Here is a 19,757-nt window from a genome sequence, read left to right as displayed (position 1 = left end):
TGTTTTCCTCCCATTCACACCAGTAAAAACTTGTCATTTTCATGCTAGTAATAGAAAAACCTCAGGGTCAATATTGTGTTAATTATTTACATGTTCTGAGGCAAGACTGTGGGACCAAAGCTTTTCCAGACTTCCTTGATTTTCTTTGCAGTACCAAATTATACATTATCCAGGAGACCATGGCACATCAAAAGATAAAGAGATCGCCCTAAGCCAGATCCCCATCTCCTTGGTTGAGAAGAAGTGCCTCATTTGCTAGTTGGAGATGAAGTAGCTTTAGTGAAGTCAGCTATGCTTCCTTTCCTTTTGATGAAGCATCAAAGCTTACTTAGTGCTGTACTCTGAGATTCTGAGTGAATTTTCATCCTGTTGGGTTAATGTGGGATCATCTGAGAATATCCAGAGGCACAAATGACAAAGCCCAGACCCAGCTATGGGTAGCACCACCATTAGCTGCTATAATCCTGGGCTCTAATGAAGCACTTAAAACCAGTAAAATGCCCTCTCTCCATGTGTCTATGTGTGTGTCTGTGTATGTACACACACCCACAATGACAGAAGTCCCTGTGCAACAGAAAGGAAGGCTGCCATTTACACTTCAATTCTTTTTTTTTTTTTGCGGTACGTGGGCCTCTCACTGTTGTGGCCTCTCCTGTTGCAGAGCACAGGCTCTGGACACGCAGGCTCAGCGGCCATGGCTCATGGGCCCAGCCGCTCTGCGGCATGTGGGATCTTCCCAGACCGGGGCACGAACCTGTGTCCCCTGCATCGGCAGGTGGACTCTCAACCACTGCGCCACCAGGGAAGCCCTACACTTCAATTCTTAATACTCAGATTCTAGGGGCCCCTGTGATTGAGGCTATTAATAAACATCCACAATCAAAAGCCTTTTTTCCTTTCACAGGTATGTTTTAGAATGACACCTATCCCATCACTTTTCCCATCAGAGTTTCTAGTGTTAGTTAGTATTTTATTTGAAGATATCATTAAAACTAGGTATAAATCTTTCTTTACAGGAATACACTTGGGAATCAAAGAGTAAACTAAGCTATCATAATTCATGTGACTTTTCTTTGCTGGGAACATACTGTTACATATATTGAAAGCATCATAAGACATATTTTCTAGAAAAATCAGGCCAGGAACTCCATCTTTTTAGGGAGGGACCTATTTTCTTAGAAAAGAAAGACATCCAGGGGTGGGGCGGGGTAGACAGGTGCAGACAAGTGCTGAGAGTGAAAGATGAGGGAGAAAGAGCACCAAGCAAGGATCGCCAATCCAGCGCCTCTGCCCGCCTGCCCATCTCCCTGGTGACAACCCCATAAGCTCATAGAAGTCTTAGTGGCAGTGTCAGGGCTGCACTCCAACAGGTGACCTGATTTGGCTAACCAGTGACTGATTCAGATTTACTTTTTAGCGGAGTGATGACAAAGAACTTGACGATGCCCTGGATCAACTTTCTGACAGTCTCGGGCAAAGACAGCCTGATCCAGATGAGAACAAACCCCTAGAAGATAAAGTCAAGGTAAAAGAAAACAAAATCATTAATAAGTGAAAATTGGAAGTTATTATAGCACAGAATACCCTAACCTCCACACAAAGGGGAAAACCCACTCTGACTTCGCCTGGAGTCAGTGAACGGTTGGATAACTTCAGCCTAATTTTTTCCTCCTCCATGGTGTATGTGGTGTCTCTTTCCTCTCTGAGGTCTGTGCTATGGCACAGATTCAGGCAAACGTCCTGTTCATGAGGCTAGACTTTGTGATGATGGAAAAGCCAGCCCTGCTTTGTTAATTTTATTCTCCTCACATTTTTTCTTGGTTGTATCTGGCAGTAAGTTTATCATACATATCTGTTGCACACACGTGCATTTTTTAGGTTCACAAGTTTTGTAAATGTAGTGGCAGAGGCTTCCCTAGCAGTCGTCCCTGCTATCGAAACTAACTGCATTGGACCAGGAGTTCAGCACCACAGAGGTGTCCACAAGGTGCAGACTCTTATCGCTATATATCTTGTACAACATGTAGAAGTGTACTTATTTATACTTAATATTCAGTACTTAACAGTCCATTTAGCTTGGAACCAGAAAGGTAACGTCCCACACAAATCTATGTCTCAAAGACAGGGCATTTCAAAGAATCCTTAGGTCTCGATTCTACCATTGTCATAGGAATATCAAGGTGAACTCAACCTGTAATTGAAAAATGAAATTTTAATGATGCAGAAAAATAAAATCTGTACCCCACCCCTGGGGTGGGGAGCTGTTCCTGAATCCAGGACCGAGAGACCAGCCACATCCCACTGAGGCACGGATGCTGGGAGGTGGGTACTGCTTACTCAACAGCAGGTATTTGCTCACCTGCAACACAGACAAACAGCACGTCCCTTCAGATTTGCTCCTGTCCTGGCCCTTCAGGGCTCCTTATAAAGAGGCAAAGTTGTAAATAGTACCTCTTAAGTGCCAAGGTACAGCAACTTGGTTTTGTTATTTAAAAAGTGAAACAGTGAAAGATATTTCATAACCGTGGGTTTTTATCTCCTTCCATGGTTTCTGAAGATAATTATTTAATCATTTATTTCCATTTAAAATACAGGTAGAAAATTAATAGGTGTGGATTGACAAACAGAAGCACTGGGTTTACTTGTTTCCATCAACTGAAAGTCTGTTGACATTGTTGTTCTCTCGCTTACAACTTTAAAAGAGACCCTATTTTTTTTTTTGCCTCAGAAAAGTCCAGTAAATGCTGAATGCTGCATTTTAGAATGTACTCTCTAAGTGAAGGCGGAACTGAATCATAATTGTATATGTTCAATGTTTACAGGAAAAAGTGAAAGCTGAACACAGAGACAAGCTGGGAGAAAGGGATGACACCATCCCACCTAAATATCAACATCTCTTGGATGATGACAAGGAGGTAAATGAGGTCAATGTCTAGGTTAGATGATATATGCTCCAAAGTGTTTGAGATTCAAACCTCATGAATAGGAGGTACACTGTAACGATAGCATAAAAATGCAGCGTGAGTGATGCTTTTAATCTGTCCCCACTGAGCAGGCTGTCTAGAATTCTGTTTAATGTTTATTTGAGCCAGTATTGTTGGATGTTTACTGTGCTGGGCACTGTGGCATAGAGAGTTGAATAATGTTCATTCACTCACTGATGCTTAACAGTGATTCTGTGGCATGTACATATATGAATTCTCCTTGCAAGAAAAGGCTATAAAAAGAATGATATTTGTAATCTTGACTGAAGCAGAGTTTCTCTGTTGAAGGAGAACAGAAAAAGAGCTAGTATCGGAATAATTCATAGGGCAAATACGACCCCTCCAAGACCTGCTGTCTCTCTTTCTTCTCCTACAATACCACCTGTGCTGTTGAGAGTGAAGACAGACAAAACCGTATTCCCAATCACAAGTCCTATTTCTCTATCCAAATGCACTCTGTCAAGAAGTCTCTGTCTTTGTCTCTAACATGGAAGCCAGTTTCTCTTAGGTCAACCTGGTCTGTACCCTACCCCTTCCTATTTGGCTCTTAGATGCAAGTCCATTAGATGTTAAGTAACCCTTTCCAGGCCTGTTCATCCAATAAAAACAAGGAAGTGTAACTTACATCTTTCTCTTTCTGTACTGATGCATGTGAGGGGTTTGATGACTGTGGTTTATAGAATATTATCAGCCGCAGTGTCTTCTGTTACAGGAATCAGTTCTCCTTGCTTGTATCAAGTATTCACAATAGCAGCTGTGCATCCTGCTAGGATCCTCCCTGCTTAGATAGTCCCATGTGACTCTGCTGTATTCTTTAGGAAATGTATTATTTAGTATCCTTGCCTTTGCAGATGGGAAAAATCCCTGATGAGTTGTCCTTGTAATCCTCACTGAAAAAAATCTATCTACAGACCATTCCTTTCCAAGTGTAATAAGCTATAGTAGATAAGCATATAGTAAATTAGTAAATAAGACATAAAAACACAAGTTACTTTTTGTAACATTTTAACTAGAATTATACAATGACAAAGTTGCTAAAATAGTGTTTCTTTCACTTCCAGGAACAGACTCACCCTTGCATTTTCTCCAAGGCTATTGAAATAGTTATAGGGTAGTCGTTAAGCAAAGCTGGTGAAGAAATAATAGGGACACAGGTTTATCAGTTGTGCAAATCTATACAGTCGTCCCTTGGTGTCCACGGGGCATTAGTTCCAGGACCCCCAGATACCAATGTCTGAGGATGCTCAAGTTCCTTATATAAAATGGCATAACATTTCCATGTAACCCTACACACATTCTCCTCTATACTCTAAATCATCTCTAGATTACTTAGAATACCTAATACAATGTAAGTGCCAGGTAAGTAGTTGCCAGCATGTGGCAAATTCAAATTTTGCTTTTTGGAACTTTCTAGAATTTTATTTCCCTAAATATTTTCGATCTGCCGGTTGGTTGAATCTGCCAATGCAGAATCCACAGATGCAGGGGGCTGACTGAACTCCATTTCAAGTCACTGAATAAGAGATTATATAAATACTGACTACACCTAAGTAAACCTTTACAAAAATTTGTTTAACCGATAGTCTGCTTTGTTTCTAAGGGCAAATCAGCGACGCCACCTACAAAGAAACCCGAGGCATCAAAGGTAAATACCGTAGCTGCGTATTTCCATAAAAAAGACTTTTTTAAACTCTAGCTGCGACTTTTACATTTTAGAAATCTGAAATTCACTGAATGCCTACCTTGTGCTTGGTGTGATGCCAAGGCATGTGTGTAAGAGTGTATTATTTCTGTCTTCCCAAGTCCATTCAAGCTAGGCAGTTCCATTTTCCAGGTTAGAAAATCAAAGCTCAGAGAATACTAAGCAACTTGTATAAAACAGTAGAAGAAAATAGAGCTGTCAAGATTTTCCTGTTTTAATATCTCTTTTGTAATACACTAGGCTGTTAGGAAAAGAATGTCAGCAAGGTTTTATATTAAACAAACATATTTTCAGGGATGTGGGGAAATGTCCTACGTCGCATCTTTGCCTTGTGCTTTTTCCCTGATGGTTATTTCTGTTAAAATCTCAGAAGACTGCAGATGCCCAAGACCCCATTGATGCCCTCTCAGGGGACTTTGACAGCTGTCGCTCAACTACAGAAACCTCAGAGAACCCAGCAGAGGTACTGTGCTTTTTCATATTGACTTTCTTTGAACATCTATGTATACATACACACACACACACACATGTATATAATACATATATATAATTTTATATTGTAAAATAAACTGGTTAATGCCATCGAGAACTTGAAAAGAAAAAAATTCTACAGTTCTGCTACTCCACAAACACTATTATTTGGTATATTTCTTACCTTTTTCCATATGTATATTTTACATAGTTGTACTTATTGTCCACATATAATACACTGCTTAACATTATTTCATAAATGTTTTCCATGTTGCTTTATAATCTCCATAGCTACCATTTTTGATTGCCACACTATACTGTTGTACAACAGTAATGCTTTATCTGTGTTCATTTAAAATGAGAGCACTCCCTCGCTATATACCACGCCCCTTGCCCTCTGGGGCTTCCTCCCCTTTTCTGCCCGGAGCAGCTGGCTGACTCTCGTACTCACCTCTCAGGGCCCAATTCAAACATCAGCTTCTCCTGGAAGACTTCCCTTTCTGCTTCTCCCTTCGCAGATCAGGGATGTTGCCTATGTGCCCCCTCTGCACTGTGGGTTACCTGTCACATGTGCATCACACCACTGAGCTGCATGCTGTATACAGCAGTGATGTGTCTGGTACCTCTGTGCTCAGCGTTAGCAAAATGCCTGGTACATAGCAGGTGCTTAAAACATGATCAAAAGCGAATGAAAAAATGCGTAATCCATCAAATAGAGGGAAAAGTGAAATGAGTGCCCTTCATTGTTATTTCAGAAGAATTAAAATTGCACATCTCTTTGCTATTGTTTTGGCTGTTATTAAACATATCCCCCAATCAATCAATCACTGAATTGTCAGTCTTCCCCATCTTGGGTGATTTAATTTCTAGACCACATCAGCATCCTATTTCTCACTCCTGGAACTTCATAAATAATGCCTTTCTGGTGAATGGACTTTCTTTTTGTATGTGACCTGCCCCAGCTCTCTCTGGTTGTTACATTCTCTTCCATAACCCTGAAAACAGTGTCCTGTTGGCACATAAAAACCAATCCTGATAGAAACAAGCTGTTTTGGTAAGCAAAATACAGGCCGGCTGAACCAGGCATCATGGAAATTGGCAGAGCATCAGTGTGACTCACCTTTTCCTCATTTTTATCCTTTTTACCCGCCACCTTGAACACCTCTGTGTACTTTCACTGTTGTTCGAAAAATCATGACTAAAATACTCAATTTTCCATTATTTAATTAAATTGGAGATTCCAGGCTACTAAAAAGAATAGTCTGGATTGATTTGATTGCAGCAGCAGTTAACTGCTAGATGGACTGTTGACAGCAAGAGCCTCATTACATTTCCTTTGCTTTAGGACAAAGACAAGAAGACTGCTTCCAGCTCCAAAGCACCCAAGAATGGGGATAAAGCAAAGGATTCTGCAACGGTAAACTGAAGAGTAAATAGACTACAAATTAGCTTGGCAATTACATCGAGTGGTGTATCCCTAGTCATTTAGTTTCTGATTGGGATCTATTTAGAATAAAATAAGTTTTAAACACTATCTATCCCCTAGCATGTCTTGGTAAAGAAATTGAAGTTTTAGAGACATTTAGTTTTTAAAGTAACTGATACTTTAGAAATCTGAGTGAACATTCTTAACACAATTGAAGTTTCCTGCATTCCTAGCCCTTGTCACACAAAGTCCCACTGTCAGCTGTGCTAGTCTGGAGTGAGTGCAGGCCCTCTCCCCTTCATCAGACCCCACAAACCTCATGCTCTCTTGTAGCTACTTTCCCTCACTGTGTGCAGATAGCCTTGCCTTCTACTTCAAAGAGAAAATTGAGGCTGCCTTGCAGAAAATAACCAAGATCTCCTTCCTACCTGCCTCCCAACAAACCCTCTCCCCTCTTGCCCTGCAGCCCCTTCTTTCTCTCAGGAGGTCAATAACTCTCTCCGGTATCTTTGTCTCAATTCTTTTCCCTTGTAGTACAAACATATTCAAATTCTTTCATAACTTCAAAAGCCCTATTTCCCTCCATCCCTTCACCTCCTCGAAAGATTTGTCTCTATGACCCTGCTTCCTCTTCTTGAGCTCTGCCCGAGAACAGCAATGACATGCTGGTTGCTGTATCGCTGGTACCTAATCAATCCTTAGTTTACGTGATCTGTCAGGTATGCTCTTGGGCATCAGAGTTGATGCTGTAATGGACTGAGACTTCGGGGAATGTTGGGATGGGTGAATCTATTTTATACTTTCAGCTCTCCAAAACCCAGACTGCCACTTCCTACTCCACATTTCCACTTGGATAAACATTGACAGTACAGATCCATATACTATATTTCATCAAATCTAAATCACCATCAGTTATATATCATTAAGAAAAAATGTCAACAACTTGATTATGATGTTATTCATCATAACAACCAGCAAATTAAGACATGTTAAAATATGTGTGTGTGTGTGTGTGGCAAGGGAGGTGACACCACCAGGGAATGTGGTTTATATGAATCTTGGAACATGGAAGTAGTATATGAAATTGAGAAGATCTTAGTTTCTGTGATTCAGTCTACTCACATTAAATACTAGTAGTCTTGGGCTTCCCTGGTGGCGCAGTGGTTGAGAGTCCGCCTGCCGATGCAGGGGACACGGGTTCGTGCCCCGGTCCGGGAGGATCCCACATGCCGCAGAGCGGCTGGGCCCGTGAGCCATGGCCGCGGGGCCTGCACGTCCGGAGCCTGTGCTCTGCAACGGGGGAGGCCACAAAAGTGAGAGGCCTGAGTACCAAAAAAAAATAAAAATAAAAAATACTAGTAGTCTTTCCTCCCAGGTGGTATCTAATTTTTCATGTTGCTCTAGAAAGCAAAACTAAGACTATGAGTAGAAGTTATAGGGTCTGGTTTCTTAGAGTTGGGCATTAATTCAGCACAACACTTGGAAGTTTCCTATTAAAATTACTGAAACTGTGGCCAGGGAAGGAATGGAAATTGGATTAGAAAACTTCTAGGTCCCCACCAATTCTAAAAACATAGGATTCAAATGGTTATGACTATGATCCCAAGTATAATGAGAAATAAAATGTACAGGTTTAAAAACAATAGTCCAGCTGAATCAAAACTCTTAAAAAACAAGATAGTGAGTTCCAGTTCAAGACGGTGATGTAAAGAAGATCCTCACCTCACCCTGTCCCATGGAAACACCAGATCTACAGCTGCATATGTGACAGTTTCCTCTAGGAAAAAAAAGAACCAAATTATTCGTGTGACTACTATTTATCTGGCAAATGAGAGAAGGCTGGCATCAAAGAGGGTAGGAGAGGCTGGGACACAGTCTCAACATAAACTCCACCCCAACACAGCAACTGACCGTCAGGAGCAAACTCAAAACTCAGAGCTTCTCCCTGCAGATCAAAAAAATTGAAGCCCACGTCAGCACCCAATCTTAAAGACCACCTGAGAAATGAGCCCCCAAAACATCTAGCTTTGAAAGCCAATGGAGCTTGTGTCCAGAAGACCCACAAGTCTATAGCAAACTGAGAAACAGTTCTTAAAGGGCTTGTGAGCTCTGACTCATCTGCCCACCCCAAAGCAATCAGAGATACAGTTCTTGGCCAGCTACCATCCCCAGAGTACTGCACAGACAGCAGACTAAAACATACCCCCAGTCTTTCTGTGTAAGAGGCCTACTTGCTTGTCCTGGAGCTTTGGCCTGAGGGGCAGGCTTCCGGTTTGGCACACATCTAGACACCTGTGGATGTGCTCTTAGGTAATGTAAGCTGGTGCTCACCATCTTTGTGCTGTTTCTCCACCTTGCTCCAGGTCACCAGCATCTCCCAGAAAGGGGGCTTATACACTCATCTAGAGGCCCAATTTTTGTAACTGCCACCCAGAGGACACTTGCTGATCACCTGGCTCTGGTAGCCAGCAGGACTTATGCTTGTGGTCCATCCTACAAGACTATATATATTTGTATATTTTAAAACCTGCTACCTGAGGGACTGGCTTCCATTCAACCTGAATCTAGGTGCTGAGATCCTCCCCTTTGGGACACTGACAGATCTTAGCACACCCTCAACCACTGTGAATCACTGAAAATAAAATAGCCTGCTTGAACACTTACAATGTTTTGAGAGACGATCAAGAGTTAGGGCAGGGTTTAACAGTAAGGTTCATCTCCTACATGAGGCCACTCCTTTAAGACTGGGAGAGGTGGTTGTTTTATCTAATGCACAGAAACCAATACAGAGAGCCAAGGAAAATGAAGAAACAGAGGAGTATGTTCCAAACGATTAAAACTTCACGATAAAAATCTTAATGAAGGGCTTCCCTGGTGGCGCAGTGGTTGAGAGTCCACCTGCCAATGCAGGGGACACAGGTTCGTGACCCGGTCCGGGAAGATCCCACATGCCGTGGAGTGGCTAGTCCTGTGAGCCGTGGCTGCTGAGCCTGTGCATCCAGAGCCTGTGCTCTGCGACGGGAAAGGCCACAACAGTGAGAGGCCTGCGTACTGAAAAAAAAAAAAAAAAAAATCTTAATGAAGTGATTTACCTGATGAGTTCAAAATAAGTCATAAATTTGCTCACCAAACTTGGGGAAGGAATGGATGAACACAGTGAGAACTTCAACAAAGAGATAGGAAAAATACAAGAAATAACAAATAGAAGCCACAGAGCTGAAAAATATAATAACTGAACTGAGAAACACACTAGAGGGGTTTAACAGCAGACTAGAAGAAGCAGAAGAAAGGATCAGTGAACTCAAAGACAAAGCAATGGGATTCACCCAATCAACGCAGCAAAAAGAAAAAAATGAAAAAAAAAAAAGTAAAGATAGCTGAAAGGACTTATGGGACAACATCACACAAACCAACACAGACGACCATTTGCATTACAGGAATCCCAGAAGGAGAAGTGAGAGAGAAAGGGACAAAGAACTTATTTGAAGAAATAATGGCTAAAACTTTCCCTAACATGAGGAAGGCAACAGACAACCATATCCAGGAAGCCCAGAGGCTTCCAAATAAGAACCCAAAGACACCCATATCAAAGACACATTACAATTAAAATATCAAAAGTTAAAGACAAGGAGAGAAACTTAAGTGAACCAAGAGAAAAATAACTTTTTACGTACAAGGGAACTCCCTCAAGACTCTCAGCAGATTTTCAGCAGAAACTTTGCAAGCCATAGAGTGTCACGATATATTCAAAGTGCTGAAAGAAAAAACTTCCAAGAATACTCTTCTTGGAAAAGTAATTCAGAATTGAAGGAAAGAACAAGTTTTTCCAGTAAGCAAAAGCTAAAGGAGTTCATCACCACTAAAAAAGACTTCTTTAAACTGGAAAGGGTGCTAATTAGTAACAGGAAAACATATCAAAGTATAAATCTCACTGGTAAAGGTTAACATACAGTAAAATTCAGAATAATCTAATGTAAAGCTGGTGGATTAATCAATTACAAAGCTAGTATGAAGGTTAAAAGACAAAAGTAGTAAAAATAACTATAATTATAATAATTAATTAAGGGATACACAAGATTAAAAGATGTAAAATGGACATCAAAAACATAAAATAGGGGGTGGGGGAGTAAAAATGTAGAGAATTCAAACATAACTTGTTACTGACTTAAAATATAAATGTTAAGTTGTTATATGTAAGCCTCATGGTAACCACAAAGTAAAAACCTATAGTAGATACACAAGAGAGAAAGAGAAACGAACCTAAGCATACTACTATAGAAAATGATCAAATCACAAAAGAGAGCAAGAGAAGAAGGAACAAAGGAACTATAGAACAGCCAGAAAATAATTAACAAAATGGCAATAAGTACATACTTATTAATAAATACTTTAAAAGTAAATGGGCTAAATTCCTCAATCAAAAGACAGAGTGGCAGAAGGGATAAAAAAGCAAGACCATCTATATGCTGCCTACAAGAAACTCACTTCAAATTTAAGGACAGACTGAAAATGAAGAGATGGAAAAAATATTCCATGCATATGGAAACCAAAACAAAGCTGGGGTAGATATACTTACATCAGACAAAATAGTCTTTAAAACAAAAACTGTAATAAGAGACAAAAAGAACATTAAATAATGATAAAGGGGTTGATGCACAAGAGGATTTAACATTTGTAAACATTTATGTACCCAACATAGGAATGTCTAAATATATAAAGCAAATATTAACAGATCTAAGGGGAGAAATGGTAGGGGACTTTAATACCCCATTTTCATCAACTGATAGATCATCCAGACAGAAAATCAATAAGGAAACATTGGCCTTAAATGACATGTTATAGCAGTTGTACTTAATAGCTATATACAGAACATTTGATGCAGAGCCACAGAATACACATTTTCCTCAAATGTACATGGAACATTCTCCAGGATATATCATGTTAGGCCACAAAACAACTCTTAATAAATTTAAGAAGACTGACATCATATCAGGCATCCTTTTTACTACAATGGTATGACACTAGAAATCAATTATAAGAAGAAAACTGGAAAATTCACAAACATGTGGATTTCATAAACAATATGCTACTCAACAACCAATGAATGGGCTAAAAGAAGAAATCAAAAAAGAAATTAAAAAATACCTTGAGACAAATGAAAATGAAAACACAATATACCAAAATTTATGGGATCCAGAAGAAGTAGTTCTAGGAGGGAAGTTTATAGTGATAAATGCCTACCTCAAGAAATCAGAAAAATCTCAAACAACCTAACTTTATACCTCAAGGAACTGGAAGAATAATAACAAATGAAGCCCAAAATCAGTAAAGGAAAGGAAATAACAAAAATCAGAACAGAAGTAGATGACAGAGATTAAAAAGGCAATAGAAAAGATAAATAAAACTAAGAGCTGTTTTTTTGAAAAGATAAAGTTCAGAGAACCTTTAGCTAGGCTGACCAGAAAAAAAAAAAAAAAAGAGGACTCAGATAAAATCAAATGAAAAAGGAGACGTTACAGCTGATACCACAGAAATACAAAGGATCATAAGAGGCTGCTATGAACAATTATACACCAAGTATTGGACACCTTGAAGAAAGAAACATACACTTACCAAGACTGGATCATGAAGAAACAGAACACATGAAAAGACCATTACTAATAAGGAGACTGAATCGGTAATCATAAACCTCCCAACAAACAAAAGTCTGGGATCAGAGAGCTTCACTGGTGAATTCTACCATACATTTAAAGAAGACTTAAAACCAATCCTTCTCAAACTTTTCCAAAAATAGAAAAGGAGGGAATACTTCCAATCTCATTTTACAAGGCCACCATTATCCTGCTACCAAAACTAGGCCAGGGAACCAGAAGAGAAAATTACAGGCAAATATCCCTGATGAAAATATATGTATAAAATCCTCAACAAAATATTAGCAAACTGAATTCGACAGTACATTAGAAGGATCATACACCATGATCAAGTAGGATTTATTCCAGGGCTGCACGGTGGTTCAACATTCGCCAGTCAGTGTGATGATATGCCACATTAACAAAATGAAGGATAAAAACCATATGATTATCTCAATAGATGCAGAAAAAGATCTGAAAACCCACATCCATTTATGGTAAAAACTCTCTACAAAGTGGATATAGAGGGAACATACCTCATCATCATAAGGGCCATACATAACAAACCCACAGCTATCATCATACTCAACAGTAAAAACATGAAAACTTTTTCTCTAAGATCAGGAAAAAGACAAGGATACCCACTGTTGCCACTTATTCAACATAGTATTGGAAGTCCTAGCCACAGCAATTAGGCAAGAAAAAGAAATTAAAAGCATTCAAACTGGAAAGGAAGAACTAAAACTGTCACTATTGGCAAAACTGACATATTATATAAAGAAAACCCAAAAGACTCCACCAAAAACTGTTAGAACTAATAAACAAATTCAGTAAAAGTGTAGGATACTCTTTCTAGACACTAATAACAAACTATAAGAAGGAGAAATAAACACATATATGCCATTTATAATGGCATGAAAAACCCTCAGAATAAATTTAACTGAGGTGAAAGACCTATCCAATGGGAATTATAAGATAGTGATAAAAGAAAGTGAAGAAGACATAAATAAATAGAAAGTTATTCCATGCTCATAGATTGAAAAAAATATTGTTAAAATGTCCATACTACCCAAAGCAGTCTACAGATTCAGTACAATCCCTATCTGTATTCCAGTGACATTTTTCATAGAAATAGAAAAAACAATCCTAAAATTTGTATGGAACCACCAAAGACCCCAAACAGCGAAAGCAATCTCGAAACAGAAAAAGGTGGAGGCATCATGCTCCCTAATTTCAAACTATATTACAAAGATATAGTAATCAAAATAGTATGGTATTGGCATAAAAACAGACACATAGATCAATGGAACAGAATAGAGAGCCCAGAGAATTCCCTGGCGGTCCAGTGGTTAGGACTCTGCGCTGTCACTGCTGAGGGCATGGGTTCAATCCCTGGTCAGGGAACTAAGATCCTGCAAGCCGCACGGCACAACCAAAAAACAAAACAAAAAAAAAATAGAGAGCCCAGAAATATGGTCAATAATTAATGATAAAGGAGCCAAGAATATACAGTGGGGAAAGGACAGTCTCTTCAATAAATAGTGTTGGGAACTGGACCTCTATCTCAAACCATACACAAAAATTAACTCAAAATGGGTTAAAGACTTGAATATAAGATCTGAAACCATAAAACTCCTAGAAGAAAACATAGGCAGTAAGCTCTTTGACATCAGTCTTAATAGAGATTTTTATGGACTTGACACCAAAAGCAAAGGCAACAAAAGCACAAAAGTAAAAACAGACAAGTATAACTACATCAAACAAAAAAGCTCTGCACAGCAAAAGAAAACATCAACAAAATGAAAAGGCAACCTACTGAAAGGGAGAAAATATTTATCATATATCTGATAAGGGATTGATACCCAAAATATATAAAGAACTAATACAACTCAACAGAAAAAAAAATCCAAATGAAAAACTGGGCAGAGGACCTAAATAGACAGTTTTCCAAAGAAGACATACAGATAGCCAAGAAGCATATGAAAAGGTGCTCAACATCACTAATCATCAGAGAAAGTGCACTATTGGTAGCAATGTAAATTGGTATAGTCACTATAGAAAACAGTATGGGATTCCTCAAAAAATTAAAACTAGAACTACCATATAATCCAGGAATTCCACTTCTGGGTATTTATCAAAAGAAAATGAAAACTATCTTGGGGACTTCCCTGGTGGTTCAGTGGTTAAGACATTGCCTTCCAGTGCAGCGGGGGCAGGTTCAGTCCCCAGTTGGGGAGCTAAGATCCCACATGCCTCGCGGCCAACAAACCAAAACATAAAACAGAAGCAGTATTGTAACAAATTCAATAAAGACTTTAAAAATGGTCCACATCAAAAAAATCTTTGAAAAAGAAACTAACTTGAAAAGATATCTGCATTCCCATGTTCATGGCAGAATTATGTATAATAATAGCTAAGTTATGGAAACAACCTAAGGGTCCATTGATGAATGGATTAAAAATATGGTATATATACCCAATGGAATATTACTCAGCCATAAAAAAGAATGAAACCTTGCCTTTTCAACAACATCAATGGACCTTGATTGCATTATGCAAGTGAAAAAAGTCAGAGAAAGATGAAAGCTCTATGATCTCACTTATATGTAGAATCTAAAAACAAAAACATGAGCTCATAGATTGGTGGCTGCCAGAAAGGTGAGGGATGGGGAGTAGGTGAAATTGGTGAAGGTAGTCAAAAGGTACAAACTTAAAATAGTTAAGTCATGGGACTGTTATGTAAAGCATGGTAATGACAGTCAATAAATACTGTATTGCATATTTGAAAGTTGCTAAGAGAGTAGATCTTTAAAGTTCTCATCACAAAAATTTTGTAACTATGTATGGTGATGGACTTTAACTAGATTTATTGTGTTATTCCACAATATTTATAAATATGGAATGCTTATGTTATACACCTGAAACTAATGTGTCAATTATACCTCAAAAAAAGTGAAATCCATGAAAGATACAAGAAACCAGATTGATAATTAGTTGCTCATGCCGTTGTATCTCAGATTAAATATTTATTATTTAATTTCTGTCATACAAAGTACATACTCAAAAAATAGAAAGCACAGTAACTCTATATGCTGAGTGGATTAGCTGCTGGGTAAGCCCCCAAGTATAAGAGAAGGATGGATCACTGTGGAATGAATGGATACCATCCAGGAACACCTATGTATTTTTTTTTCTTCAATTATGCTGGCCTTCAAAAACAAAAAACCCCACAAAGTCTAGAGTAAAAAATTTAGAATCACTTAAGGTTATTTTTAGTTTATAAACTTTAAGGGGAAGAATTCAGTGTATGGGCTAAATGAGATACTTTAAAAGGACCATCTTATTTTCCCCTGCTGACTGCCATTTTTGCCCTTTTAATTCTGAAAAGCCTATTTCCTCATAAGCCTCTTCTGGTTGATCAGTTTTTGGTACTTAATCCAGAAAATAAAGAGCTCACTGATGGTTTTTGCTTGTCCTTCTAGGCAAAGGAGGAAACTTCCAAGCAAAAAGCTGATGGAAAAAGTACAAGTTAAAGTTCACACTATTTGGTAAGTTTGATGTTTGTTGTAAATGAAGACAATTGTACCTTCTACCAGTCTATGTGTTATAGGTGAGAGAAACTAAGTCCCCTTCTTGAGTGTTTCATGTTCTCTTTATGCTATTGGCATGAAATACACATTGCAAAATCTATAGAGTAATTCCCTGTAAAGCAATATATGGTGCTATCGGAATGTTTTAAAAACATGAATCTTATAATTAAGAGCTCTTTAAGATATTAGGGGGCTTCCCTGGTGGCGCACTGGTTGGGAGTCTGCCTGCCCATGCAGGAGACACGGGTTCGTGCCCCGGTCCGGGAGGATCCCACATGCCGCAGAGCGGCTGGGCCCGTGACCCATTGCCGCTGAGCCTGTGCGTCTGGAGCCTGTGCTCTGCGACGGGAGAGGCCACAGCAGTGAGAGGCCCGCGTACCGAAAGGAAAAAAAAAAAAAAAAAACGATATTAGGCCAGGCTCTTAAAGAAAATGACCATCTAAGTCTAGTTGACTCTGAAACCCAAATGCTCATGACTGCAGGTTACTGGGGCAAAGCAAAATTGGCATGTTACATCTTATAGTGAAATGGCCTTATGATATAGATATTATCCAAAATACAAACACATTGTGGAGTGAGAAGTACCCCGCTAGGGTCTGATGGTAATTAGAGTTTTGAGAATAGGGCAAAGGAAAAGATTGACAACTTTTGTTCATCTTAGTTTGAGAAAGTAAAGCTCTGTGTTTGATTCTACTGTATGGTAACTAAAGAGCTGGTATGGACGAGGGAGTCTCTGAGATCTATCTTGAGAGCTGGGCCCTTATTAACTTCAGAGAGAAGAGGTCTTATTCTAAACCATAAAAGCTTATAACCACTTCCTGCCAAAAACCTAAAAGAAATGAAAATGTAGGTTAAATTGGGTTAGGCTCTCTCACCATGAATCCACTTTTATTTCCTACAAAGAGGGAGGTATACTGATTAGAACTGCTCCAAAGATTTCCCCCAAAATTATAAAAATTAATTTCTTTTAATTTTTGACTCTCATGTCTACTTTAGTAAATTCCTCCTTAAATTTATTATGCCTGTAATAAGAAAATTACATACCAAGTGGTTTACTGGATTTTCTTCTTTGAATTTTTCAAGGTATCTGCATATAAAATCTTCAGCTGGTAGATGGTGACTTCTGAAGAACAAAAGCCTTTGACAGCAGAAAAGTTTTCTGAGTGGCTTCTAGACAGTAGTGTTTGTTGAGTCTTTGGACATCCTAAACATTGTTATTCTTTTCCTGAAAAGAAACTGAATTTGTCTGGTTCACCTGTGTTATTCTACTGAGTACTGATAAACTTTGAATTTTTAAAAATTGTCTTCAGTTGGGAAAGAAAGGAACTTTATATTTCTAAGAGATATATTTGATAGCTTCTTAAAGCAACGCACACAAAAGGAAAAACCTTTGCAAACTTTTGCACCTTCTACCCTCAGTGCCTGTAAATCTCATTAGTATTTTCAATTTGCACTTAATTTTTTTGTTGTTAGCACTTGGAAAACAATGCTTTACATATTCTTCAGTGTTCTGATTTCTCATTACCCCTTTCCTCTTGGGCTTTTGAACTGTATTTGATGTTTCTTTGGGTTCATGCTTATAAGGCAAACATAAAATATCGTACATTGGGCACATGTCTCCTCTTGAGCTGCTAACAATAGATAACCTGGACAGACGAGGAAGCACTGCGCCCCTTTTCAGGCTGAACTCTTCTTTGCCAGGGGTTAGGATGTCAGCACAGGCCTACTGAGACTTGACTCGAATCAGAAGAGCAATACACAGACTCTGTGTCACTGCATAGCAAGTTCGAAGAATAACAAAATCTAATTCTTAGAATACTCATATGGCTTGAACTCTGCTGGTTTACTGCATTAAGCTGGGCTTTCCAGCCTCTCTATAAAACCTGAGCAGCAGTTGTTTGCTTAGAGCCATTGCCACATTAGTCTTGCACTGTACAGCATGTGGCTTAATGGAAGTTGGGTTTACAAAAAACAAAAACAAACTTCTGCTTAAAAATAAAGAAAAAGATCTTTTTAAAATTTAAAAATCTGCTTTTCCCCCACAGCAATTTAAGAACTAGTGTCTGATCTCCCACAACTTGGAATGGTTTCTCATACCTTTCTGAACGGTTTATGAATACAGCACCGGTGTCATTGATGAAATTAAATATTTATCAAAATCCCATCTTTACTTCCTGGTAGTGAATGCAGGAAAAAATATCAGGTACACATCATAAAACTGATTTGGAATTCCTTGTTTTCAGAGAGCACAGCCTTCCTCAGCATCTGTTTGAAATTAGGATTTAGCAACTTCACTAAAAATAAGTAATATCACCAATACCGTCTAATGGGGTGGGAGGCAAGCAACAATAACAATACTACTTATAATGGGCATCCAATTTTGTTAATACGATCTAAAAATTGTCTTTAAAAATCATGCATATACCTCTGAGATTTCAAACTGCATCCACTTCAAATGCTATGTCTCCATCCCATCAGAGATGCAGGCATTATTAGTCTAAATCTGGGAAATATAAGCCAGGATTATGGTGACTAAACAAACCTTTTCAAGGCACTAACAAGAAAATAAACACTTTTCCTGAGGGATTTCAACTATGTGTCTATAGGTAGTACAAAGTGGTTTTGTTTAAAAAAAAAAAAGTGAAATCTTTGACATTGACAGATGTGTTTGTGAGGATATGGCTGCAGTATTACTAATTTACATGCATATATATAAGTATTTTAAAATCACATACCAAAATCCAGAGGCTTAGGAAATACCTGTTAAAGTAAACATTTATTTAAGGTACTCAGAATATGCCTTTTTGTTTATTAGAAACGTCTTCTAATAAATACTTGGGTGTTTGCTAGTAATTAATGATGAGTTGAGTAAGCTACAAGATCTAAATCAGTCCTTTTTACCCATCTAATTTGGAGTAAATAACTGCAAATATTTGCTTAGAGGTAAATAACAATTTTTTATTACCAAAAAGGGTTTTGCACATTGTGTGGCAATATTGTGTCTCTTTAGAAAATGGACTTCTCTAAAAGCAAATGAAAATAGGTTCCTCAGGTGACCAAAACTGAAAACCACTATTTCCATGTTTCATTAATCAAGATATAAGATGCAATTAAAGAAAAATATTTTACATTAAAATCTTGGCTTTGTATTTTTTTTAGAAGAAAAACACCTGGGGATGGAAATTACCAGTGATTTCTGGTTTTAGTTCTCAAGCCATTAAGCCATGCAATATGTATGAAAATGGAATTGCAAACACATTTATGTCCAGAAAAGATCCTCTATTCCATACTGTATTAGAAAAACACATTGACATTTTTCATATCATAGTCCTTTATCTTAAATTTTGCAATATATTAAAAAAAAACTCAGAAAAGACTTCAATTCCAATACAACACACTGTCTTCACTTAGGCTAATATAAGCAAGTATTTTCCATTTCACAATACCTTATCATTTGCTAGAGACTGCAATGCCTTACTGGCAATAAGTGCCAATAACAACTTATTTAGAGATTATAAACTAGGCCAAATAAGGAACAAGGAGAGGAAGCATCACCTACCTAAGGATCAAAAGCTCTGAGGTTCAACTTCAAATGAAAAGTTTCCTCTTCTAGACCTGAACGCACTTGGCTTTTCAGAAGAGACACTATTAGTCAGGGTCCTGAGGAAATAGATGGCACACTCAAATTAGGATTATCTGAGGAGGGTTCTATAAAAGGTTTTTGTGGGGGTTTTTGTTTTTTGTTTGGTTTTTTTGCGGTACACGGGCCTCTCACTGTTGTGGCCTCTCCTGTTGCGGAGCACAGGCTCCGGACGCGCAGGCTCAGCGGCCATGGCCCGCGGGCCCAGCCGCTCCGCGGCATGTGGGATCTGCCCAGACCGGGGCACGAACCCGTGTCCCTTGCATTGGCAGGCGGACTCTCAACCACTGCGCCACCAGGGAAGCCCTGTTTTTT

At 38.6% G+C, this 19,757-nt stretch overlaps 1 protein-coding gene across 7 annotated transcripts in view; it reads left to right on the top strand.

The window, feature by feature from the left end:
- CAST (calpastatin) overlaps nt 1-17,302 on the top strand; it is a gene marked incomplete at its 5' end in the record, with an annotated part of 124,101 nt that extends 106,799 nt beyond the window's left edge. For 5 of the 7 annotated variants that reach the window (XM_079701934.1, XM_079701936.1, XM_079701935.1 and 2 more), the window contains 7 exons: nt 1,418-1,525; nt 2,823-2,924; nt 4,585-4,629; nt 5,057-5,149; nt 6,503-6,574; nt 15,695-15,760; nt 16,886-17,302. In XM_079701934.1, the coding sequence (XP_079558060.1) occupies nt 1,418-1,525; nt 2,823-2,924; nt 4,585-4,629; nt 5,057-5,149; nt 6,503-6,574; nt 15,695-15,745 (471 nt within the window). In that variant the 3' untranslated portion in view covers nt 15,746-15,760; nt 16,886-17,302. The remainder of the gene's footprint in view (nt 1-1,417; nt 1,526-2,822; nt 2,925-4,584; nt 4,630-5,056; nt 5,150-6,502; nt 6,575-15,694; nt 15,761-16,885) is intronic. The other 2 variants (XM_079701933.1, XM_079701938.1) reach the window with 1 other exon arrangement.
- Nucleotides 17,303-19,757: the final 2,455 nt, after the last annotated feature.

The sequence above is a fragment of the Hyperoodon ampullatus genome (assembly GCF_949752795.1).
Source record: "Hyperoodon ampullatus genome assembly, chromosome: 4".
Lineage (NCBI taxonomy): Eukaryota > Metazoa > Chordata > Mammalia > Artiodactyla > Ziphiidae > Hyperoodon > Hyperoodon ampullatus.
This window is presented reverse-complemented; position numbering and strand designations above follow the sequence as displayed.